At 36.6% G+C, this 24,707-nt stretch overlaps 1 protein-coding gene across 1 annotated transcript in view; it reads left to right on the top strand.

Annotated features, from left to right (window-relative positions):
* Positions 1-15,980: 15,980 nt before the first annotated feature.
* MALRD1 (MAM and LDL receptor class A domain containing 1) overlaps positions 15,981-24,707 on the top strand; it is a gene marked incomplete at its 3' end in the record, with an annotated part of 76,459 nt that continues 67,732 nt past the window's right edge. Inside the window, exons 1-5 of the mRNA XM_009076609.1 lie at positions 15,981-16,056; positions 17,072-17,185; positions 21,074-21,205; positions 23,999-24,093; positions 24,178-24,339. Of these exons, the coding sequence (XP_009074857.1) occupies positions 15,981-16,056; positions 17,072-17,185; positions 21,074-21,205; positions 23,999-24,093; positions 24,178-24,339 (579 nt within the window). The remainder of the gene's footprint in view (positions 16,057-17,071; positions 17,186-21,073; positions 21,206-23,998; positions 24,094-24,177; positions 24,340-24,707) is intronic.

Below are 24,707 nucleotides of genomic sequence, written 5' to 3' on the forward strand. Positions count from 1 at the left end.
ATTATGCTAAGTGCAATTTCCTTTTGCTTTCTGGTTTGAAATGTACAGTTGCATGACAGAATGACAGTTTTGCTGTTATTATGCCCTCTTGATCAAATTGACTAACTTGTTCAACCAAAATAAAGATATTTTCTTTGGAAGCAATATGGAATGTGCTTTCAAATATAGCAGCAAGGGGCCAGTTTAGTTCTAGCTGAGTTATGAACTTCTCTGTCCTTCCACAAAGGATAGTAAAAGTCTTTAGACATATCCTGCATGATAACTTAACTTCTTTATTGAAAGCAACTCCATTAATAATATTTTTAGATATAGGAAGAGGAATCTGGCTCCTTGTGTTGAACTAATATATATATATATAATTCTTAGCTATAATTCTCCTATGGAGAATGATCTTTGCTATAATTATCCTGTTGGAGAAATCTGTTGAATTCAAATGTCAATATATAATGCTTTTTAGTCACATTATGCTGGTTTCTGCAGTGATTGAAATAATCTTGGCAGTTACAGGGCAATTGGGAGCTCAATTAATGCTCTGTGTACTGTCACCTACAACTGGAAAGCAGTGTCAGTGTCACAAAGGGCAACCCCTACGACACCCCCTGGACATTTGTGCTGGAGTGGATTACTAGATCATACTAGACCATCCAGTCAAACCTCCTTATGCCATGTGGTATTTTGTGTTGGACAGAAATTAGATTAGGAGTCATCAAAAACTGACCTGCAGAGTCTTTTCCTGTCTTGGGGAAATCCTGTCCAGTGGTTAATCACCTTGACTATATATAAAAGCAAATGAAGTCCTTATTCCTTGTTTCATTTATGTTTAGCTGCAGTTGTCAGCTGCTTTCTGTAACCTAAGTGGCCCCTTCATATCTGGTGCTTTCTTTCAACTAAGGTGCTAAGTACTTGAATATTTTCATGGAGCTTCTCTTCTATTATTTGAAAAATTCAGGAGTTTGAAATCAATTATTCTAAAACACCAGATATAGTTGAAACATTTTAACAGGAAAAACATTCTGTTTTGTAAAATCAAAACTTTCAAAAAACCCCATTTCTAAATCAAATGTATTAGACTTTACAGAAAAATCAATCCAAAAGCTGACAGACTTCTGGCTTGAGCCTCAGATAATATATGTCATGTGCATACCAGCTGAGAAATTGTTCTGTCATGTTTTTATTTTGGACTGTCTTCTCTTTTATGAGACAAATTTGTGCAGGAATTTCTTTTTTATGAAGTTGTTTGCCTTTTCTATTTTTATTTTCACTTTAATTCAATATTTAAAATACTGATATTTCAACTGAGCAGGATTTTTACTTCATAGATATGTTCTTTTCATAATATTCCAGTGTTGATCTTATTAAACATAAGTAGAACAATTTCCATTCCCTTTTTGCTAGTCCTTGTTTTTGCCAGTAACAATTGTATTAAACCCTTTTTGCCTCATGGTGGCTCCTTGGGACCTATTTCCTATAACTCACACAAAATTTCTGTAGTTTTTGTTCCCGAGCAAGGCCTGCAATCCTTATTTCTTACTGTAAATGTTTCCATTTAGCTGTTTTGTAAAGACCTCTTTAACCATGAAATCTATGTTATTTTGCATGTTATTTTATAAGCAATACCTTTATATTCCAGTCTGAGCACTGGTAGTTGAATGCTATTCTAGGAGCTATTAGAATATCCCTATTTATTGGTGAGTGTCACAGACTCCAATGGTGGTTGGTATGAATCACACCACAACAGTGGGATCATCTTACCATCACCTGGGGCTTATTCCCATCATTTTATGCCTATTCCACATGCATAATTGGATTAATTTTTAACCTTAGATATTTGAAAATTAACCATTAAATACACATTATTTTCTGAAACTGGAAATAGATTATGAAATATACAACATGTAAGTATCGGCAGTGGAAAATCAGAATGTATTTGCCAGTTTTAGTGTATTTATAGACTTAAGAAATGTTAGACTATTTTATTTGGACAACATTCTCTATACTCAGTACTTTAATTTATATTACTTATGTTTTTGATAGTAATCATCACAATATGCAATATTGTATTATTCAGTTTTATCCTTCACTTACATGATTTTTAACCAAGCAGCTTTCCTTTATCGTACACTTACAAATCTTGGAAAACTCTTCAATTCACTTTGAATATTCTCCACTTGTGTCTTAGAAAATGAAATGAAAAGTGACCCTCTGGCCTGCCTATGTCCAGTTCCCTTCAGCTCCAGGCAACCATTACCATAGCATCTTTCTTTATTTGATCAAAAGTGAAATTTTGACCCTAGTTTGTATTCGAGGACTGCACTTTTCTGTAGGTTAGGAATTTAGTCATGGATAGTTTACATCTGCTTATCTTTCTCCCAACACTCTTTTCATTCACTTATGTCCTTTTGCTGTGTAGCCTCCTGTCTGCCAATGTACTCCTTGAAAGCCACTGTGTCCGTGCTTGCCTTGCTTTGCTTCTTCAGATTATTTTAGCCACTTTTATAAAGCAATCTCTTCATGCTTTTTCTCAGTCTAGGTAGTTTATGGTTTTGCTGTAATTCATTTTTTTATAAAAGAGGAACTAATGCTCTGCACAGTATTTGTTGTGCTTTGGACAGTGGGGTTACACTTCCTTAGCTCTGTTCATTCTGTAGCTGCTCCTGTGGCTGCACAGCATTACTGGCTGGAGCTGATCAGCCTTTCTCCTCCTGTGGTCTCCACTAAACTCCCATTTTAGACATCAGTGAAACTCATATCACCCTGTGCTTTGCACTGTCATTTTACCCTGTCCTAATACACGTCTTTCAGAGTCTCTAGTGTTTGTTGTTTTCTGGAATGGGAAGAGCTGAACTCCTAGGTCAGTCTTTCTTTCAGAGTATTTATGTGTTTCAGCTGTATCTTCCACTGCTCTTTTTGAAGCCTGTGGGTATCTGTTGTTACATTCTGCAGAGAGCCATATGATATTACATTCCTATTGCCACTTCCAGTAAATAGGAGAAAGATAATTCAAAGACCATGACTGGGATTAATTAGCTAATCAGATTGTTTTGCACTGTCAACCCTAAGGTACTATAAGTACTCTATAAGTACTATACAAGTACTCTAAGATAATATAAGATGTCTTTGGATAAACAGGAACCATTAATATTGGTGAATAAAGTTCTTAGCACTTTTGGGGTCTCCAGAAACAGGTAGTGAGTGACCAGGTTTTAAAGGATTTCAGATTTGAAACTGCATGCCTATATTCTGCTTAATTTTCACTGTTGATATTTTGGTATAGCCTATTTTGGATTTGAGCTTTCCATTCAATGGCTTAGTTATCCATTCTTAAAAGACTGGAGACCCTTCTGTATATAATAGAGTTGTTCCAGAGAGAAATTAATTCCTGGCTAGGTAATGCTTAAAAATGATAGAAGCTGCACAAACCCCTTTTTAGCCAGAAGCAAACAGGAAACATTTTCCTGTTTCTGTCCCTGTACTCTGTCATTTTCCCAGCAATGGGTTTGGATCTTCATTTCCCATCTACTTCAGCCAAAGTTAGGATAATTTTGATTTGCATTTAAAGGCTCATTGCTTACTAATTGAAATTCTTCTCTGAATTCTAACATTTCATTTTTTACCAGAAACTTGTCCTTGACGGCTACAAAGCAGTCAGAGAAGAGAAAAAGTTGTGTTCAGGTGCCACTCCTAGTACAGGCGTGAGGTAAATGCCTGAAAACACACCATTGCATTGATTCTCAACAACTGCTGAGATCCTGTTCTCATGGGAAGTTAAGAAATTGCCTTGTGAAGCACTAAGAATGTTGCCTCATGATGCTCAGACATCAACCCAGTCCCCTCTTCAGTGACAATTTCTGTAAGCATGAAGTCAGTGTTTTAATGCTCTTATGAGACACAACACTTTGCAGAATTTGCACAGGACTGAGACCTGTTTCTAGATATAATCCTTTACAAACTTCAAATTCAAAAGCTGATCACAACTATGCTGGAGTTGTTTGGTATATCTGTAAGGACATCAATTAATCTGGATACCATTTAGCATGTGGTATTAGTATTATTAAATATGCATATTTATTAATATTTCACTGCATCATTTGGCTGGATGTTTAAAAAAAGATTTTATGAATCTATTATTTAAATGAGATAAAGGATTATATGGTTCTTTATGCAGAAAATATATCTCATCTCTCTTACTTTATTATCTCATTTGCTTTTAGATGAAGGATGTCAGATTGCATAATGAGGGAATGGGATCTCATTTTCACCAAGGCTGCTCAAACTTAATGCATGGGTTTCAAGCTCCACTGTTCTTCTAAGTAATAAGACTCTATATGTCAGACTTTTTTGCTGGTGAAATGTTGAGTAGAGCATTGTGAAGCTTCTATTTCGAAGGTGCTCAACTGCCTGTGACATTATTAATTGAAAAGACTACAGTATATTATGGCTTTGTGGGTTACTGTTTCTTCTTCTTTTTAATATGCATGGGATTGTTCCTTCAGGGCTTTCAGAAGAAAGAAAACAAGTGTATGGTCAACAAATATCTCGCAGTGCTGCATCAGTGATATTGTCTTATGTACGAGATGTGCTTTTCAAATGCTTTCTGAAAACCTAACTGCAAGTTAGAATAGATTTCAGGGGTAAAACAGTCAGCAACCAAACAATTTTTAGCATAATGCTTGATTTAAATTTTCTGCACACCATCTATCTCTGGTGATCATCTTCTGTTAGTATTGTCATCCTTGGGTTCTTCAGGCTCTTTCTTGGAGCACCTCCTATCTTTGTTAACAAACGTGGGGCTGATGATGATAAACCAAATGTGGCTAGATTCATTTGAGTGTTTAAGTCTAATGAGATGTTATGAAATTATTTAAATCTAATGAAGCATAAGCCATCAGCCAAAATCTGGAGCAGTGCCAAGACAGAGGCTCTGATTTTCTTGCTTTACTTGCTGGGTGAGGGCTGACAAGGTCAAACCTCACATGCACAGCTAAGTGAAAATGAAAATAGTGCTGTTTACAATAACTTCTGGTGACATGTTTAAGAATTTTAAATTGCCCTAGGAGTATAAAGCCAAGATATTTAAAGACTATTCAGGCACAATTCATGGAATTTTAATTGGTGTAATAGTCACAGTGGGTCATAGACCTAGGAAAATGATTTCTGAAATGAGAGATCAGTGGAACAGCACATATTTAATACTTATGGGAAAGTCAGGCTTTCTTATTTATTTGCTCCCCCAACCTGAGGGTGAAGAAAAGCCAGTTAGGGTTTGTACAGGCATTAGGGAAGGTTTTGGGACCCTCAGGAAGGAGATTACATGCAGAACTCTGGTGCCAAACAGAGTAATGTGAGAACAGAAGTTCTGTGAGGCTGAGTTCACAGGATAAATATGGGTATATCAAGAAAGTATAATTTATTGCTTAACAGAGAAATTGGCTGGTTTTGGTCCAAGAAATCAGCAGAAATTATTCCTTAATTTTTCACTGTGATATAGGATGTTGTCAATATTGAGGTAACTGACCATATACAATTAAGTATGAAATTCCTGAGTTAATTAATTTTGCTGATTGCAGAGAGAACATTTCATTTCTTTTCTGTGAGAAGCTGTGAGAGTTCTTTGCACTTACTCTCTCATTTAGCATTTTGGCTTTTGCACTGCCATTTTGACATGTTTTAAGTGAAGATACCAAGCAGCAGTTTGTCCTTACTGGGCACACTGCTCACTTTGTAAACAAACTGATCCACTGACTTCCCATTGAGCAAAGGGAGTCCAATTTCTAGAGTCAGATGTCCAGGGATAATTGTAGTCAAATGCAATCACATGTAAGAAATATTGCAAGGCTTTAAAATTGAATTTTCTAGGAAAACAAATTATTAGTTCAGATGGCAATGAAACAGAAGATATAAATAAGCAAAAGGCATGTCATCATTGCACATTACATTTATTGGACTATTCTGCCTACAGTAGCTCTCCAGATGGTTCCAATAGTTATATTTAATGGCTGACTTAAATGTCAGATAAAAACTTCAAAATGAGCTGATGAAATCACTCAAAGTAAAATCTGGGTAGGTGATGCATACAGCATTTGTCATTCCAATATGGGCCTTTATTGCTACTGTTGTGTTAATTTCAAATATTGGATTTTAATGGCATGTAGAGAAAATTCAGTAAATATTATTCAATAATTGAAGACTGATTATTTTATGAATAGTTTTTATGAAGAAGGGATTATTATCTTAGTGAGCCTGGTATTGAAATATGAGTGATTTAATTCTCACAAAACTAATGTGATGCATACTCCAGAATTATCTGATCCAGCCTTTCTGCAGGTGTCTGTTAAGTGCCTTTGTGCACATTTCTGAGAGAAAACAAAACTAGGTCTGAAGCTATTAGCCCAACATTTTCATACACATATATAAATAGAATGATCCTTCTAAACCAGAAATGCCTAAGGGAGTAATTGGACAATAGGATTTTTATTACCACCTAGCAGTTTATTTGTCATTAATAGTGCTAATGAAATTACAGAATTTCTTATCTTAACCTCGGTTGAAAACTTTGAACTCACAGACCTGTAATGTTCTGTGTAGTCTAGTATTTCATTAGCAAACCATTAGCTTAACCATTTGTCTCCTTGGCCACAAGAGCACTCTGCTGTCCACCAGGACCCCCAAGTCCTTCTCTGCAGAGCTGCTTTCAGGCAGGTCAGCCCTCAGCCTGTCCTGGGGCATGGGATTACTCTTCCCCATGGACAGGACCATGCAGCTGCCTTTGCTGACCTTCAGGTGGTTGTTCTCTGCCCATCTATCCAACCTGTTGAGGTCCTTCTGAAAGGCTGCACAGCACTGGGAGGTATTGGCCACTCCTCCCAGCTTTGTATCATCTGCAAACTTGCTGAGGAGCCATTCTACCCCTTCATCCAAGTCACTGATGAATAACTCAAACAACACTGCCTTTATTCAGACAGTCGTACTCTGATGAGCACTCTGCATTAGGTTTTGAGTTGACCTCTTTGATTTGGAGTTATTTATTCAAAAGTTCATTGAGTTTCAAGTAGAAATGAAGTCCCTAATTATACTCGAGTCACTGCTTGATGTGATTACATCATTTTCATTCAGGCATGCTGCAGATCTGCACTAGTAGATTTCTACCACAAACCTTTCTGCTGCCTGCTTTCTTGGTATGTGTCTTCAGCCATTGTTGTGAACAATTCATTTGTTCCACTGGGGACTCAAATTCATCAGTATCTGTCACCTGCTGTTTGCTTGTCTCCCCTGGAAATAGTCAGCTATGTCAAAGCTGTCCATGGTTTGTGTCTCTGAAATTACTACAGCCAGAACTAGCACCTTGCTGGCAACAGCCTCAGTGGAAGGACAAAAGAACTGAAGAGCAATAAAGTCTGAAGTAAACTGGCAGAAATCTAAGGGAGCTCTGACATTTTAAATCTCTTGAAAATTTGCTTCAGGGACATTGCTAACTTCTAGTTCTCACTTGTGAAGTGGCAATAGGTAAGGTGAATGTTCATCATGGTATTTTGGTATATTCTGTTTAATTGGACAGGTGACGATACTTTTTCTAACTTTTCTAACTTCTCTAACTTCCATTATTAATACTTAATTTTAAGGTAAACCTCTGTAGGTACATATTTACAGACCACTCCGAATTTACTAGTTTCATCTGATATTTTGTGTTTGTTATTTTTCCTATGATCTTGTCCTTATATTTCTGAAAAATTAAATTGCCATTAATAGTTGTTTCTTAGTACAATATTGAAGATGGTCTCTAATGTGTGGTCTGTATTTACCATAAATGTAGAAAATAATTAACTTCTTGTTATAAAGTAGTTTCTATCTGCTTGTGAAACATTATACAGGGCTTCTACCTCCTCCACAGCTGTAAATTTACCTGATACTAAGTTATGCAAGTATTCTTTGATAAGTTACCTCATTTCTACATAATTCATGCTAAAAATCTAATTTTCTCACAGTAATGGATGTCAAATCATTTATTTATTGTGTCTAGGGAATTTTCTTTCCAAAATAGAATTTTAATAGGCAGTAAATCAATTAATATCCATTTACTAGCCTTTGAAGATTAACCATTTAGGGTAGATCTCTGACTACTCCAACCATCTTTTGATGTTGATTACTATCTAATTTCTGACTTTGTCTCCTATGAAGGTTATGCTCAAATTGCTTTAGTATTATCTGGAGTTCTCAGATATCCTTGGCTGTATTCAGTGAGGCTTTTGACCTTATAGAGGCAAATAGAAGGCTCATTAATCAGTAGGTTTTAACTGGAAATAGGAACATGCTAAGCTTCAGTGTTAGGTACTGCATCTTGAAGATTTTGAAATTGCACATTTGAAATTCTGTACTGCTGATGGAAAGCACCACTCACTTTTTGTTGAAAGGTCTCCCAGAATAGGTCTGGATGACATATATGGAAGAGAGCAAGAATAAAAATATCAAAATATTATATTGTTCTTCATCCTTTTGTATAACCCAGTATATATTTGCTATATAGTCACAGTCTGTAGCTTTCATGTGAATTTGGGAGTACAGGGTCTTAGGACTCACCAGGGCTTGTCTTGTCTTATTTGAGCTTGTTTTAACAATTTTCTACTGGCCAATTCAGCTCAGCCTAGCCCATTTTAGTTCAAGCTCTGTGATAACCATCTGCAGCAAAAGTCTGAGAAATGTGGATATTCCCTGCCATTTACTTCAACTGAGGATGATGGAGGCATTGGGTGAATTTCATACTTGAGCTGGGAACCAAGGAGAAGGAAGAAAGCTCTTGCCAGAAAACTTGCTAAATTGGACCCAAATGTATCCTAGACCAAAGATGAAGACTCTCTGATTTATGCCCTGAAAACAGCATAATTGTGCTTCTGGAAAAGACTTTGGGTTGCTGATGGCTTAACTCAATATTTGCCCAATTTTCTTGAGGGAGATAGAAGTCACTGGTGTTAGGACCCAGAGGATCACTGTAGAGATTAACACAAAATGAAGAAAAGAGTTAGATACTTGGAATGTCTTGTACAGCAACTGGATTCATGAGGATTTTCTTAGATAACTTGGACTATTAAAACAGAAATGAGATTTTTTTAAAATTCCTAGGTCCATGTTTAGATTTTCCCTATTACTCTTACAAAATTTTAGATGTCACAGCATTGCATATTTCAGATTTAAGTTAATTGATACTGAAATACAACCACTGGAGTGGGTGAAACAATTCTCCTCTTTTTAGTGTGGAGTACCTCTAAACATTTATCTTTTGGGGGAAATTTTTGGCCTAATTTAGAAATTCTCCAGATTCAAATTTTTCTGGAATGTTTTGATAACATTCAGTTAACTGTTATGTAGGAATTTGTTCACTCAGGTGAGTTCTGGGTTTTGATGTTGTAAATACCTTACAGCAGCTGTCTAGAATTTTAAATTAGTAAGAAAATGCAGTAAAAGTTGGTTGCTGTACTTGAAATAACCTGTTATTTTGTATAAACATGGCATTCATTTTAAACTTTTTAATTCAACAAAAACATTATGAAAGTCTGATAAGGACTGAAAACTACTGCTGCTCATGGTAGGCAACACCTAACTGTGAAAAGCAACATCTGTGTAAACTTTGGAAGGAAACACTGTGTGAATCCAAACCTCAATCACACTGCAGTCTGACAATGTGTGGTGCATATAGTGGGGGAGGGAATGATATGAGGAACCATTTTTTTAATCTCAATTTTTGATACACTCAACTGCACTCAAAGGAACTCTCAAAGTGGTGTTGTTTGCTTCAGGAGGACTTTCCCATGGTGGTAGACCCTTGCCATGGCAGCTTCCCTGCCATTGGCACTCTGAGACTTCAAGCTTTTCCAAGCAAACAAAATCTACCAAATTTCAAGGCAGTTTGTAGATAAAGCCATGATGTGTTTTTTTTCTAAGAAAGCAGCTGAAAGCTTTAATGCAGGTGTAGTGGATCACCACCTCATGAATCCCATGGGGAGGGGCAGATGCCTGGGTAAGTAGAGGAAGTGTAGGAAATCAGGAAGATCTGGAGTTTGCATGCTATACTAGAGTATTTGGGACTTTTAGGCTGTGGATGGTATTTAGGATTTTTTTCCCTGTGATTGAGGAGAATAATGTGCTTATTTCACATTTTGGACTTGCCCCAGTCTGGCAGCTACACACCCTTCCCTAGAAGTGGTCAGAAGCTCTAGGGGTATTTTGTGTGATTGGGAGTTGGAAATAGTGGTATGGGGTGTTTATGATTCATCCCCTGTCTGGGGTGGTTCTAGAAATATCATTTGGAAGAGCTTCAGTGTCCCTCTGAGCCCTACTTAGAGTTGCTGCTTTATGAGAGTTTTTACAGTAGTGGAAAAATTTCCATTTCTTAATGGCAGCCCACTAGGAAGGACATAGAGAGATTTGTTTGTGCATGTGTTCTGATTTTTCATTTCTTTGCTTATCCCATTAATCTCTCACTGTAAGCAAAGTAACTTGAAGTAGAAAGGAATGTTAGCAAGTTGTTAGAACCAATAAGGAAGGTTCTAACACCTTGATGATCTATGAGAATGTGTTGCATTTCACATTAACTCACTAATGCATCTAGACTGAGATTCATGTTAATTTAGATTAGATTTCAGGGCTAAATGAATCACTGCATCTAAATACCATTTTTCGTGGTCTTGGAATATAAAATAGTCAACAAATTAATAATACTGACAGAATATATTCTAGAGTTCCTGAAAGTGTGAAACTGCTCCAAGTATTACAGAGCTCCAGTTGAAAAGTGGTTACTCCAAATAAGATTTTTTGTGTGTCTGGGTTAATTAAAGAAGCATAACTGAGCATTTTAGACCTAGGATGGGACTGCTTTATTGAGACAGCACACAGTCAACCTATAAGTTATTTTAATTAATTTTTTCCAAGTGAAGCACATACTCTGAAGTTTCATACAATTTCATTGTGTAAGTGCTAAACTACCACTAATCTCCCAAGTGCTTTAATTCCTAGAACTCTTCCCAAACTATGCATGTGCCTTCATTGCATCAAGTTCAACTTTGTATTAATTGCACTGAGAGTATGTTTTGAAGGAGCTATTCTCTGTTCAGAATGTCACCTTTTCATTTAATTTCTCTGAAAATTAGAGCTGGAAAGTATCCCTCTCTAATTTTAGTGAAATACTATTTCATGGATGTCAGGATATTGCCCTTATATTGAAGGCTGACTTACAATTGGTAGAGATAAAGTTACTCAGGATTATTAGTTTCTATTTAGCCTTATTTATCAGGAGATATCAGAGCAGTCCAGAAATTTTCAGACCATTTATCTGTTTACAGATGAGGAAATTGAGATAAATGGGAGTTTTGATCAAGAAAGATTTGTCATGACATACATCCTATATCGTTTCCAGGGGATAGTCTCTGGAAATGTGTGGAGCAGCATGACTGCTATGCAGTCTTCAGGAGCAGTGTCATGCTAGAGGTGTCTTAAAACAAAAAGCAATGATAAGGGAAAACCTGGTGGATACCTTTATTTATTTTTAGTCAGTTACTAAGGTATATACTCTGTTGAGACTCTCTCTAGACCTTAACAGCCTAATTTCCAGCTCTGGGGCACATGAACACCTTTCAGGAGTAAAGGTGAATGTTGCTGGAGTCACAAACCTGGGCTCTGCTGATTCAGAGATGCTGCTTTCTTCCAGAAATCTCCCTGCTCTTGCAGGTTTTTTTTTCTAATTAATGTTATGTGTTGACAGAAGCAGACAGACCACAGGAGGGATTTATTTGGCCTCACTTGCATACCTGGACGTGATACCAAAGAGTAAGCTTATTTTACAGTTAGAAAACACCAGACATCTCTAAAGGACTTGCTTCACTTGGACTTCTTTGTGTGGTTTGCCCTGTAGGGGCTACCTGTAAAGCCTTCAGTTGATGTCTCAGTCTCTGGAAACTAAGGTTAGGGTAGATGAGTTCAGATGACTATAACCCTAATCTGGTTCAGGTCTATTTTTTATCATGTACTTTTCTTTCCAAACTCTGAAGAAAGCTAGATCTATTTATATTCCTTAAGGGTGAAGGTAAGGCCAGCTCTTGTTCCAGGAGTCGTTAAACATGCTAAGCATATTAGCATTTTGGTACCAAAGAGCAGTGCATTATTGAAAGGAATGTTCCAACAATACCTGCACACAGTGTGACCCAAAGCAGAGCAGCCACAGAGTGTGAAATGGACACCTTGGCATGAGACCAGAGCAGAGGATGAGCTTTGGGAACACATCTAATACACCTCGACCACTGATGGGTGTTTCTTCCATGGGACCAGTCTGCAGCTAGAGTTAAACACCTTGTGCAATGCATTTAGATGTATGATGTAATAGTTCATACCACACACTGCAGTAGGTCCTCTGCCCCATGGGGTTCACTGCTGTGAGACAGGGCTACCTGATAAATTAGTTACAGGGACCAGGAAGCTCTTTATAGGAGAGAACAGAACCAAAATGCTTGGTAGAATGATGTGATGGAATAAAGGCTTTCCAATTTACTTGGACAAGAATGTGTGGGAGCAGTATGTGCTGGGATCTGTTGCAAGTATTTGGTCTGGGAAGTAGATGCTGAGAAAATCTTTATTCCATTCTTGCTCCAATTTCTCTGAAGAAGCACATAGTGGATAGGAGGTAGGTGTTTCTGTCTGATCAGGTACCTGATGACAGTTATTAATTTTGCCTTCTAATAGGATATTGCTTTGTGGAGCAGAAGCACTTCTGGTATTTTTTTCCCCCTGCTCACTTGGGGGATAAGAGAAGGAAAGTCAGTTGTACTGAGCTCTTGACAGTTCAGAATTGAAGTATTTTTAACTCCAAGCTCTAAGAGCAGGTACAAATTGTAGCACATGGTACACATAGGGATTAGATAAATCTTTTGTCTTTCTCATTGATTATTTTCTTTTTTTTCTCTTTTTCAGCACCTGCAATCTCCTCTTGAATGTGATATGGTCTGTCATTACAAAGACAGGAATTATGCTACCAGTTTTTTTCTTGAAGTGCAATTTATTATGAGTCTGTAATGATCTAGGACTTTGGCCTCATTCTATCTAGTTCATCACACCTTTCCTGAATAATATGGACCTTTTTCTTCACTAGTTGCAGCTGCTGTGTTCATGCTGTGCACTGGTCAATGCACCAAGTTGGGCTTTAACCTCTCTATTGATTTTACTATTTTCTTTTAGCAAATGGAGATGAGTGCTAAGAACACTTACCCAGAATCCTTTTTAATCAAATGTATTCATATCTTAGTCCTCTTTTAACTATTGAATTTGTGCCACTTAACTGGAGGCAGATGCTATGCAATTATTGCCTTTCACATCCAAAATTAAGAATTCTGTCAATTCTTGTTAAACATGGATCAATTTGGGGTAACTGTGATTGCTTGACTTTCTTGTACTGTGCAGATATCTTTCAGTTCTAATTTGACCATTGAAAACTAGAGTGGTCATACGATAATATGAATAGTATATTTTTGGAAAGGGACTCTCAAAATGAATCCTGGCTGAATATTTGTCAATTATTTCCAAATGAAATTTTGTTGAATTTATTAATGATTATCTATAATTGTTTTTGCATAAATGAATTTGGAGAACTCTGTTAAAATTAATGATGTTTACTAAAATTACATATGAGGAGAAAATGAGATAATGTTAAGGATATACACACTGGCACAGGACTTGTCCCTAGTCTCATCATATTAAAAAAATTATAATTTGCCATGAAATAATTATATTCAATTTAATTCAATTTTGATTTCTCTGAAAGGGTGACTGTTTTCTACCCTATAAGATGTTGCCCTGAAAATAAGTTAGTAGTCACAGCAAAATTCAAACACTGTTTTCAGATGGTGAAGCTCATATCCCAGTTTTTTAGTTCTTTCCTCTATGTCATTGTTGATAATAACTGGTGCTACAAAAACTTAATGGATAATTACTTAATGCAATCCATTTTCTGCTAAGCAAATAACTTTCTGTTCACAAGAAAAATGGATTTAAAAATGCAAAACTTTTCTGGCACTGTTTCAGAGCCTCTTTGGATCTCTTTTGAAGGCTTCTCTTTTAAAAATCCTAGATTGAATATCTACAACTTTTTCAACAGATTTGTGCAAACAAGTTGAAGTCTGAGTGGACAATCTTTTTTTACTTGCAGGAAATATGTTTTGTCTTCCCTTAAATGACATTGATTAGGCTAAGCCAGATAAATCCAGCTTTTACGTAAATTCAAGCAGTTTTTTATTTTAACTGGCTTTGGTTTGTTTTGGGCTTTTTTTCCTTTTCTAAACCTGTGTGCTTGCTAAAGTAATGTTGAAAGCAGACATAGTGCCTGGCTCTGCTTGCTTTGCTTTCAGTCTTTAGTTTCTCTGCATTTTCCCTTTGATTAGTGCTTTTCTGACATTCTTCATGTTTTTACCAGTTTGTACTCTTCATTCTCTCTTTGCACCTTCTTTTTTGTTTTTTTTTTTTTTTTCCATTAGTGCTTTTCTGACATTCTTCATGTTTTTACCAGTTTGTACTCTTCATTCTCTCTTTGCACCTTCTTTTTTGTTTTTTTTTTTTTTTGGCTTTTAGGATGTTTTCAGTTCAGTACTGAAGTGTTTGTCCTTTTGACTTTTCCTAAAAGTCCTTTGCTTCTGAGCCATCTTTTTGTCCCATTTTATGTGATTCTCAGAGCTATGAAAAAATGTGGTGTTATTATTATTAGTTGCCAAGAGGGCTGAATTATTGCATTTGTTGAGAAACTCTCTACGTATACATAGCCACACACTTGCAAATTAAATCGAGACCTTTTCTTGGTTTTGCATTTTCTGTTAGATCTTCACTGAAATATCTTTTTTATTCCTTGTTGACTAATAATCCTTGAATAACACCCTAAATATTTCCTGAATATTTGATGCATTTTTCATTTATTTACACTCATAACAGATTGTATGGGGATTATGACTTGCTTGAGTTATGCAAATTTGCTTCTTATTTATGGTTTAGAGCATATTAAAATGGAAATGAACACCAGATTCTGTAAAAATTACCCTTTGACTCAGGGAAGGTTTATACAGATTTACACTACAGGCAGATCAGTACAGCAGTTTAGACCTATGCCTAGGAATTTTAATAAAATGGGAGAAAGCTGAAAGATGAGGAAATCCTGTCATTCTGAAGTACACCAGTATGAGGAGGAGATTTAGAAGCTACAAAGGAAAATAAGAAATAAAATAAAATACTTTATATTGGAGAAAAGGAATTGGAAAAGAAAGCAGCTGAATAGCACAAACATTTATGCCTTTACACATGTAATAATGTAACATTATATAGCATAGATTATTGGTTTTGTGGGGTTTTTGGGATTTCTTTATATATAAGATTCTAATCTAAGCTCTACTTACAGAATGGAAGCAACAACTCATCAATATACATTCTTGAGGAGTATATATATCAATGAACTCAATTAATTTATTCATGTCTCTACTTTTCATCAGGAAGTTTTCCAAACAGCTCTATGGCCTGAGGACAGAGCATTAAAACAAAGCAGATAAAATGATGTCCACAGAAATAGTGATGAAAAGGGTGGAGTTGAACCAAATGAGCTGGAAAATGCTCTCTAGGCAGAACTGAAACCTTTATTACAATAAACTTGTGCCTGCCTCTGGTGTTGGAGATAATTGGAAGTTGCATCAGACCTTTCACTGCTCGCCTTCAGGTGGTGGTGGAGTCGTAGTCTTTGTACCCTGACAAGAGATTTCTTACATTATGAAAATGTGGATCTGCAATGATTGATTTGCTTCCAGGCAGAGCTGCCTGTTTCTCTGTGCAGGTACTGCAGCTTTCCAATCAACATACTTTAGTTACAGAGGTACAGCTTGCCTTAATTCTGCTCACCAAAGCTCACAGGCAAATTGGAGTTATGCTCAGCAGAATGGGCATTCCCTTTGCTTGACTTCAGGAATTTGAGGATGAAGAAATCTCCAGAGCTGCTGGCATCAGTTCCTTGTTACAAGCTGCCACTTGTGAAACTGTGTGATCCTTTTAGTAAAGTAATACAATTCTGTCATAAAGCAGAATTTTTTCATCCCACTATTCCTATTAAAGCAGTGCCAGGCTTACATAATTGTCAGCCTAATTTTGTCTAGTTCTCACCACCATTGCCTTGGGCTGATACTGTCCTTTAACTTTTGCAATCATCTCTTCCTCCTATCTCTCCATCCCCTGGGTTTGGGGCATCTAAGGTGCTTAAGGAATTTCATTAAAATACTTTCTCTGTTTCCATGTGATGCTTGGCTGAATGGAACAGGTTGATTCAATCTTTTCTCACAAGGCTGTCTGAACCTCTCCCCCTCCCCCTCCTCAGTTTGAAGATCCTTGAGTCATGTGTGTAAAAGCATTGCTAGAACCAGTGTGTTTTGGTGGGACACAGAAACGTCGTGAAACATATCACTAAACATATTACTACTTCTATTAAAGGACTCCATCAGTACAAGAGACAAAAGTCAGTGTGTTGATTTACAATCCCTTTGATGGATAATCAACTTTGTATTTCTAAATTGCTTTCTACATTTGATGCACAAACTCTTCATAAGTGTTGTAAGTATTTGCCAACTCCTTCTGAACAAAGAGACATCTTCATGAATGTTGGTCATTTAGTAATTCTACTCTGTTTTCCTGTTATTTTCTTACCTATTTTCAAACCATTGGGCAATAAATCCAATCAGTAAGTTAATGATATACAGTTACTTGTATAGCATGTGCCAAAACCTTTTTAGTCATAAAACAATATTATAATTCAGTTAATTATTATCCCAAGACACACCAGGTTGAAATTCACCACTTCACAGAAGCCATATTTCCCTTAAGCTGTAGATTAGGAAAGTGAGGTTCTAAAAACATCTTTCAGAGATATGTGTGCAAACACAGCTTGGTCAAAGACCCTTCATGACCATTATTAGTCAGTTAAAGTAAATATTTTCCAGTTGAAAACCTGGATAAGTAATATAGCCCATGAGCAGACTCATATACTTTTGTGTGTTATATTTCTTTGCTCTGGTAGATACTCAGTCATCTCCAGGGGATGGATGTCAGCGTGGCCATGGCTCCTCTGCCCCAGCTGGAGAGCTGTGCATTTCCCCCAAGCAGTGTGGAGCCAGCAGTGCTGAGAAACAAGGTGAGGCTCAGTGGATTCAGCTTCAGTGCTGTGCAGTGTGACAGCTGAACATGCCAGCAGAGAGAATCAAGGGGGATATTTTCATGTTACACAAATGTTTGGGAATTGATTTTGGGTTTTGTCTTGGTTGTTTTTTCACTCTCTTCTTAATTTGATTTTTTAAGAAAGTTTCTTCCAGCTTCAGTTTAAGTTTTCCTGCTTAATTTTCAACATCTGTAAAGTGCAAGTCTCTCAGAAATCTTCATAGGGATATTATGTAGCAAAGCAAATGTCTCCTCATCCACACAAATTCAATGGAGATTCAGCAAATAATACTTTTTTCCTTAATTAGCATTAAAATTGAGATAGAATTCAGGTTTAATCCAAAATACCTAGACCAAGGTATAAGCAACAAATTGAAAAAAATAACTGAGAAAAGGGTGACAATTTTCTTGAAGTCATGAACTGATTATCCTTGTTTAGTCTTTGTCACATCCAGAGGCTACAAACACAGTTGCTGCTGTTTCCCTTAAGGCATGGATCTAAGCACCAAGATTTTTACTGCTAGTGTCTGAGTAAATTTGCATCCGAATTCTACTATTTTCAGAACACTGTGCTTCAAAACAATACTGCAAATGGTTTCAAATGATGTATGTGATAGTCCTTCTCCTTGAGGACTTTTGTACTGGAGCCTAAAGAAGAACTGGGATTTATAAAAGATAATTATTCTAACTAAAGGTTTATCTAAGTTCTTCTATGCACTACTGTGCAACAAAAAAAGCTACCATATTTGTTGTGATTTTAAGATTTCACTTTAAAATATAAAATAGATTGTCCTTACATGAGCATGTGTCTTTCTGTGAGTTGTGGAAAATGTTAATTAGACCATGTTAGCGATCACTGAATTCAGATGAAATATGTGAGAAAGAGCAGTAACTTAAATCCAGATTCTTCAAATTGCAATTATGTGCCCATGTACATGTTGTTTTCTTCCAACAGAACTGTTTTATCCAAACAGGACACAAAGGTCTGTTTGGATTAGGAGTTTGGAATCAATTCTAGGATACTTGATACATACTCCTCTGCTAATAAGACAACTGTTGAGACTGTAGTGGTTATCAGTACATTTTTTAAGTTTATTGTGCTGTACAAAAGTGTATTAAATGGTTAAGGCTGGAAAGTCCTGTTGAATTCCCTGACATGTGACTAGCATGTCTCAGGTTAGTAATTTTTTTGTTCACTTGCACAGGAGATGGTTATGCTACATTTCACTGCATAGCCTTGAAATTGTGTATGGTTTCCCTAGAAAGGGCATTTATTCCAGGCTGCAATTGCTATCATGATTGCAGAGTATGGAGGAGGAGATGCATTCTTCCATCTCTTTTCTGGAGGCTTCTTACCCTTGTTTGTTGAGAGCATACAGCTATAGCAAACTCTGAAGGAAGAGAAATTTAAGTTTGCTCCAAAGACTAGTTTAGAGCCTATGGGCTCTGTGAGACCTAAATCCCAAATCATGTTGTGTTTTAAGTATGGATGAGCAAGAGGTGTAGAACTTGGCTCTGAGTGACAGGCTGTGGATCCTGGGACTGCCCTGGGTCACTCCAGGAGATCAGTCAGCTGTCATCATAAAGACACAGATTAGGGTGTCAAGGTGAAGATTCGTCCTGTGCCACTCTTACTTCTGATTTGAGATTATTGCAAAGTCATTTTCTGCTGAGGTTTTAGCTCCTGATCTCACGCTGATGACAGGTTCCTGCTCTTTTCTATAGGCTCTAATCAAATATAAGGAATTTTCTGCAGAGAAAATAAAGAGAAGTTGGAATTTCAGTTTATGTTTTTTTACTGTTAATTTGGTCTTCACATTGCAAAATATTGACCAGGAAATGAGTGATTACTAACTACTCTTAAAAATATTTTGATCCTAGAATATCTCAAACAGAGATTTTATACATGTGCACACTTGAAATACAACCTTAGATTGTAGTCTCTTTCTGCAAAACTTGGAATATTTCCTTAGAGTTTATTTTAAATATTTGTTTTGTTTGCAGGAAATTCTTAAAAAATTATCTAGAACATCCCACACATTTCTTCCTTCTGGACTTTTCCTCTTTAAGCAGTGACTTTATCATCATAATTGTCTCTTCCAGCAGATTTACATTGGTTTGCTTTCAAGTTATATTTTCTGCAAAAATGAATATTGCCTTGGAAAATAACAATGAAGGATCAAGGATTTTTGTTTTATTATTATTATTATTTAAAAAGATGATATTCTTCCTATTTTGTTTATATTGATTTGCAATTGTTTTTTCAGTTATGAGAAAATTCCTGAGGAAATATTGAATGTGATTTGGTGAAATCATGTAACATGAAGCAGGTATGCTTCAGCAGTGTTGAACCACTGGTGTGCTTTTCAGCCACTCAAACAACTAAGGAATAAGAGCAGCAATAAAAAGCAGCAATAAAAACAAGCCAATCTGCACATTAACTTGAGTCTGAAATGCTCTGATTAATTTTTTTCCTCTTTCTCACCTTGTAATTAATTTTTGCAGTAAACTGATGTGAGTATGAAAGGCATGAAATTGAATATTGTAGTGTGACTATGAATGCTGCAGTAGCAACTTTATTTAAAATGATTAGTGAACTGTGATAATACAGAATAGACCAAAAGTATTAGCATAGACCAGGAGTGAGCCCCAGTTTGAGAGGGAGCTTGAAGGGATTGTAGCTCTCGTATCTTACCAGAATCCCAATTAGAATCAAGGATCTTAACCCATCTTCTTCTGCTGTGTGAGAGGAAAGGCAGGGGAGCAGAAAGTTTCCACACAGCATATGAGATCTAGAGAGAGTCCCATGCACTAGCCATTCTGCTTGGGCTGAAGTTGCAATAAGTTTGCTCTTTACAGATGCATCTGCTCAGGCATTTTGTAAAAAATTAAATCCTTCCACCACTACAGTAAGTGGTTCAGGGAGTGGGGCTGTCCAGCCTGTCAGGCATATCCAATATTCATTCAGACTGGATGTGATGCATAAAGGGGTGTCTTACACCAGTGCAGAAGCAAACATCTGTTCCTCCATCCCAGTAGGCATTTATTTATCTGAACACATACCCTCCCCAAATTCCCAGGTTGAACTGGCACACAAAACTGGGTCCTGTGCCAGAAAGACATGTTTGGCCTCCCTTTTCTGACCTGTGCTGCCCCACAGGGGGATGTGGAAAGGAGAAAAGTAGCCTTTCCCCACCACATTCCTATGTGCACTGGGAGAAATGAGGCAAAGGCAAATGGAGCGACATTATCATTCTGAGGGTTCGTTTCAGCTCTTTGAACAATGTGGTTTCTGCTTTAATACAGCAGCTTAGTAATGATGATGAGCAGTGGCAATGTTTGGAGTATGTCAGATGATGAGTCTCCCCTTTCTGTTGTTAGGGCCTGAGAGGTTTTCTGAGAATGGGCTTACACCCCAAGCTGCCAAAAAATGCATGTTGCAAAATGATGAAATAAACAGCACTGGAATATAAAAGTATTTTTTAACAACTGATTTCTTCCTGGTGTTGTCTTTGTTTTTCTATGCAAAGAACCCTGGACAAACAGAGGATATACTGATATTTCTTACCTGATAGATGCAGTGTATTTTAAGAACAGCCCCTGCATGTAAACTATGCTAGCTTGAAGAATTTCCTACAAATTGTTATCTATAGAAATATTTGTGAAGAAATTGGCATACATTATAATGATATATATGGACTAGCTTGAATTTGGTTTGGTAAAGGGGAAGCTTGATGACTCCTTTTTTTTCAGGACCCAGTTCAGAGTGTTTCTGTGTGCTAACTAAACACCAAGTGATGGTGAAGACATATTCTTTTACTTCTGTGTCTGAGCTTTAATTTTTTGCTTATTTACTTCTATTCAGGTTCTTCCTGTGACAAGTGTGATTTTGAAACCAATCTATGCAAAGCTGTTCATGGATTGAATGGATGGATAAGAAGAAATGGTCAATCTGACATGGGACCACCATACTCTGACCACAATGGGAATGAGAGCAGTAAGAATCCTCATGTTCTTTGAAGAAATTATGGACTCTTACAAATGATGTAGTTTTCTATTTTATTTGCTTAATTTTGCTAATTTCCTGATAGTTCAATTCTATTCTACTTCTTGTTTTCTGAGCACTTTTTGCCAGGTTTTTAGGTTACAATACCCCAGAATTCCAGAAAAGAAAAAAAAAAAAAAAGACAAAAAACCCCCACAATATTCCAAAAAGTAATTCTTGTTATAATGGAGGAGCAAGTAATCAGTTACATTAGTCATGTTTATCTACCTGAGTGATATTTACCTGTTTTGGAGAAATTAGATGATAAATTCCATCTTGAAGGTTGCAAAGTTTAGAAATTTTGAGATGCATTTTCATCTTTTCCTGGATTCTTCACCTCATTCCCAAGCTGTGATTATCTGGGAGTGTGGAAATCTGTACTGTTCTGAAGCAGCAGCTCCTACACAGTACATAAGCCACTCAACAGGTGGAAATACCATATAATGATTAGTATGAATTGGTGGTTTAAAGGTGAATGCATGGAAAACTTGCTTTTGATTTTTAGAAATCAGCATATGAAAATGGTGCAAAACCTTAAAAGAAATTTAACTTATGTAGTCAGCCAAAGTCAGCAAAAGATTGAGAACCATCATCCTGAAGTGTTTGTTGAAGAAAAAGCAAACTATTCAGAGATGTGTATGTTCACATTCATTTGGTTTTGGTGCTCAGTCAGCATTGTATCTGCCAGGCCTGAATTGTGTGGCAGCCACTTTTAATCGAATTTTTTTGTTCAGGTAACAGAGAGTTCTGTTCCTTGTACCTATTCAGCTTTCTGAGAGGTTTTGTACTCAGATCTGTGAACTGAATAGCTAAGGAGATTTAAATGCATTTGGTTACTTTTATTTTCTACCTGGGGAATGCCTAAACTGTACTTTCATTTTCTGAATTCTGGTTCTAATTGCCCAGGAAACATTTATCTCCTTATGGCAGTTAGTCAGGTTTTCCACTGCTGGGAAATCAGTTTTATGTAATCAGTTTTATGTTGATTCCTGCTTAAAACCCAGAAAGTATTGTATGCTTACAATTGAGCAGAGTCTGTTCCCCAGCAGTGTCAAAGGGAAGAATTCCTGCCATTAGGATAGTACACACACATTAGCAGAAGAACAAAGATCACTTGGTAGGTATAACTCCTTTGAAGATTTATGTAATCATTTACTAGAACTGAACATGGTTTTTTAGCTGTCTCTCATGGTTCTTTTTTTCTCACTGAAAACGCTGTTGAACAGACCAGTGACAAGCACTTTTCAAAAATGCCAAAATCCAAACCAAACACAACCTGGTTTTTTACTACATGAAACCTATTGTCTATGCAGAATTCTAATGTAAACTCACCCATTCAAAGAATTTCTTAAAATTACTGTTCTTGCTTCAGCTGTGTAAAACCTAAAATTCCTGTGGCAGGTAAAACATAACCTTGTTTTTGAGGCTTAGGTACATTTATGTTTAGGGAACTAAAAGAAAAGAAATCAAAATTTTATGGAAGCAAACATGGAATGGAACAGATTGGAATTAGGGACAGGGCTCTGCAGAGGCACCAAGCCATCTGTTTTGGGTAGGATGAATATCCTTGCAGCTGGCAGGCTCTGAAAATGCTGCCTGAGCAGTCAAGAAAGGTCTAAAACCAAGGGGAAGCATGACCATGGCCCTGGTAGAAGGCTGCAAAGTGCTTTTCTGTGTGGGATTGCTCAGCTGGCTCCAGAATTGAGCCAGGCTTACGGTGCTCGACCAGCGACTTTCCAGTTGCACATGAGGATTTGAGGTCAAGGTGGTTAGCTTAAGAAATTAAATATTTAGATACTGACATATCCTCTGATATTTGGTTTCTGTAGTAGGTTGAGCCTTCTTTTCTTCTTCATTTTTCCCCTTGCATCCTTGAACATCTCTGAAATCTTCACATTCAGGAAATGAAAAATTTTGACTCATATAACATCTCTGAAATCTTCATGTTCAGGAAATGAAAAATTTTGACTCATAATATTTCATATCCTAAAATAGGTTGGTTGTCTTCCATCTTTTATAACATTTGAAACAATACTGTCAGGAAGAGACACAGTCAGTTAAAAAGGCATAACAACAACCATATTTCACTGACTTTTGATGAGCTGTTACACTTCCAAGTGAAGCAAGGACTTGTTATGTAAATGGAAAAACAATGATATCTTTAATGATAGCTTTGAAATGCTGAAGTCAACCAGTTTTATTGGGAGTGTGGACAGGGATACCACAACCTCCTCTCTGCAGTAAGGCAGTTTTCTGAGCAACCAAAAACCAGAGCCCATAAGAACACCACAATTTCCTCTCCCATCTTCAACCATCTCCTTAAATACCTGAACTGTCACAATAAATCTGTTTTGCTAGTTACAGTAGTTTGATGCTTAGGCATGATATATGTGATCTATTCGATACCTGTGGTTTAAAGTATTTGATCAGTTTGCTGAGTTAGTTCTTACTTTGTCCCAAAATTTTGCACTTGTAAGTTGAGTGTTCAAACCACTGGCACATGAAACATTTTAGAGCCCTACTTAAAATTTTAGCAGGAGCATGGAGCAATACTGTGACAATATTTAATACAAAAAAAGCTTGGCACACAATGGCTGCAAGGGATATTAATATTTTCTGGGGGAAAAATCCTAGTTGGCTTTTTAGTTCTTAATTTATGCCTGCACACCTGCCACTTCTTTAACTGTTATATATTTTTTCCAAGTTTCTAAAATTTCTTTTTTTGTTTTTAATTCCTTTTAATAGCTTATTTCCTCTCATTGTCCTCTGAAATGGGATCCTCTTCTGCAACTTTAAGGACAAATGTTTTCCTTCCAACTGGTGAAGAACATGTTTGCCAGGTATTTTGATGTATGGTCCTTGTATTACATTGTTTATCATAGTATTTCCTTCCCTGAAATAATCAGACCTAATTTTTGTCCTAGATTAGATTTCATTATTGGATCAGTCATATGAGTGGAACATTGATGGTGGGGCTTCAAAAGCACTCTGAAGATACTGTTACAAACATCTGGCAAGTTTCAGGAGAACTGCAAAATCAGTGGAAAGAAAATACCATCACAATCAATAGCACTGAAAAGTATGAGGTTAGTAAATTGAGGTTACTGTAAATGGCACTTGCTAAATAGCTTATAAATTGTGGGTCTTTTCAATAGGTCAGAACTCAAAATTTTGTAAATGGAAATTATATTTACCACATTATCACGAGGTAAATGAGAGAAAAGCCATTTGGATGGTCATAGTTGGGATTAAGAAATACTTCTTTTTCTTATCTCTTGGTGGTGTTAAAACTAACACCATACTGCTTAAACTATGCATGTCTCTTCAATAAAACAATTAGGCTCATTGAGTAATAAATTATCTACCAACCCATAGATATACTTGTAGTCTTAAATTTCAATACAGTATTCCCTTAGCCTCAGTCTAACTGTACTGATAAACTTAAGGTTTCATT

This window comes from Acanthisitta chloris, unplaced genomic scaffold (genome assembly GCF_000695815.1).
Source record: "Acanthisitta chloris isolate BGI_N310 unplaced genomic scaffold, ASM69581v1 scaffold7036, whole genome shotgun sequence".
In the NCBI taxonomy this organism is placed as follows: domain Eukaryota; kingdom Metazoa; phylum Chordata; class Aves; order Passeriformes; family Acanthisittidae; genus Acanthisitta; species Acanthisitta chloris.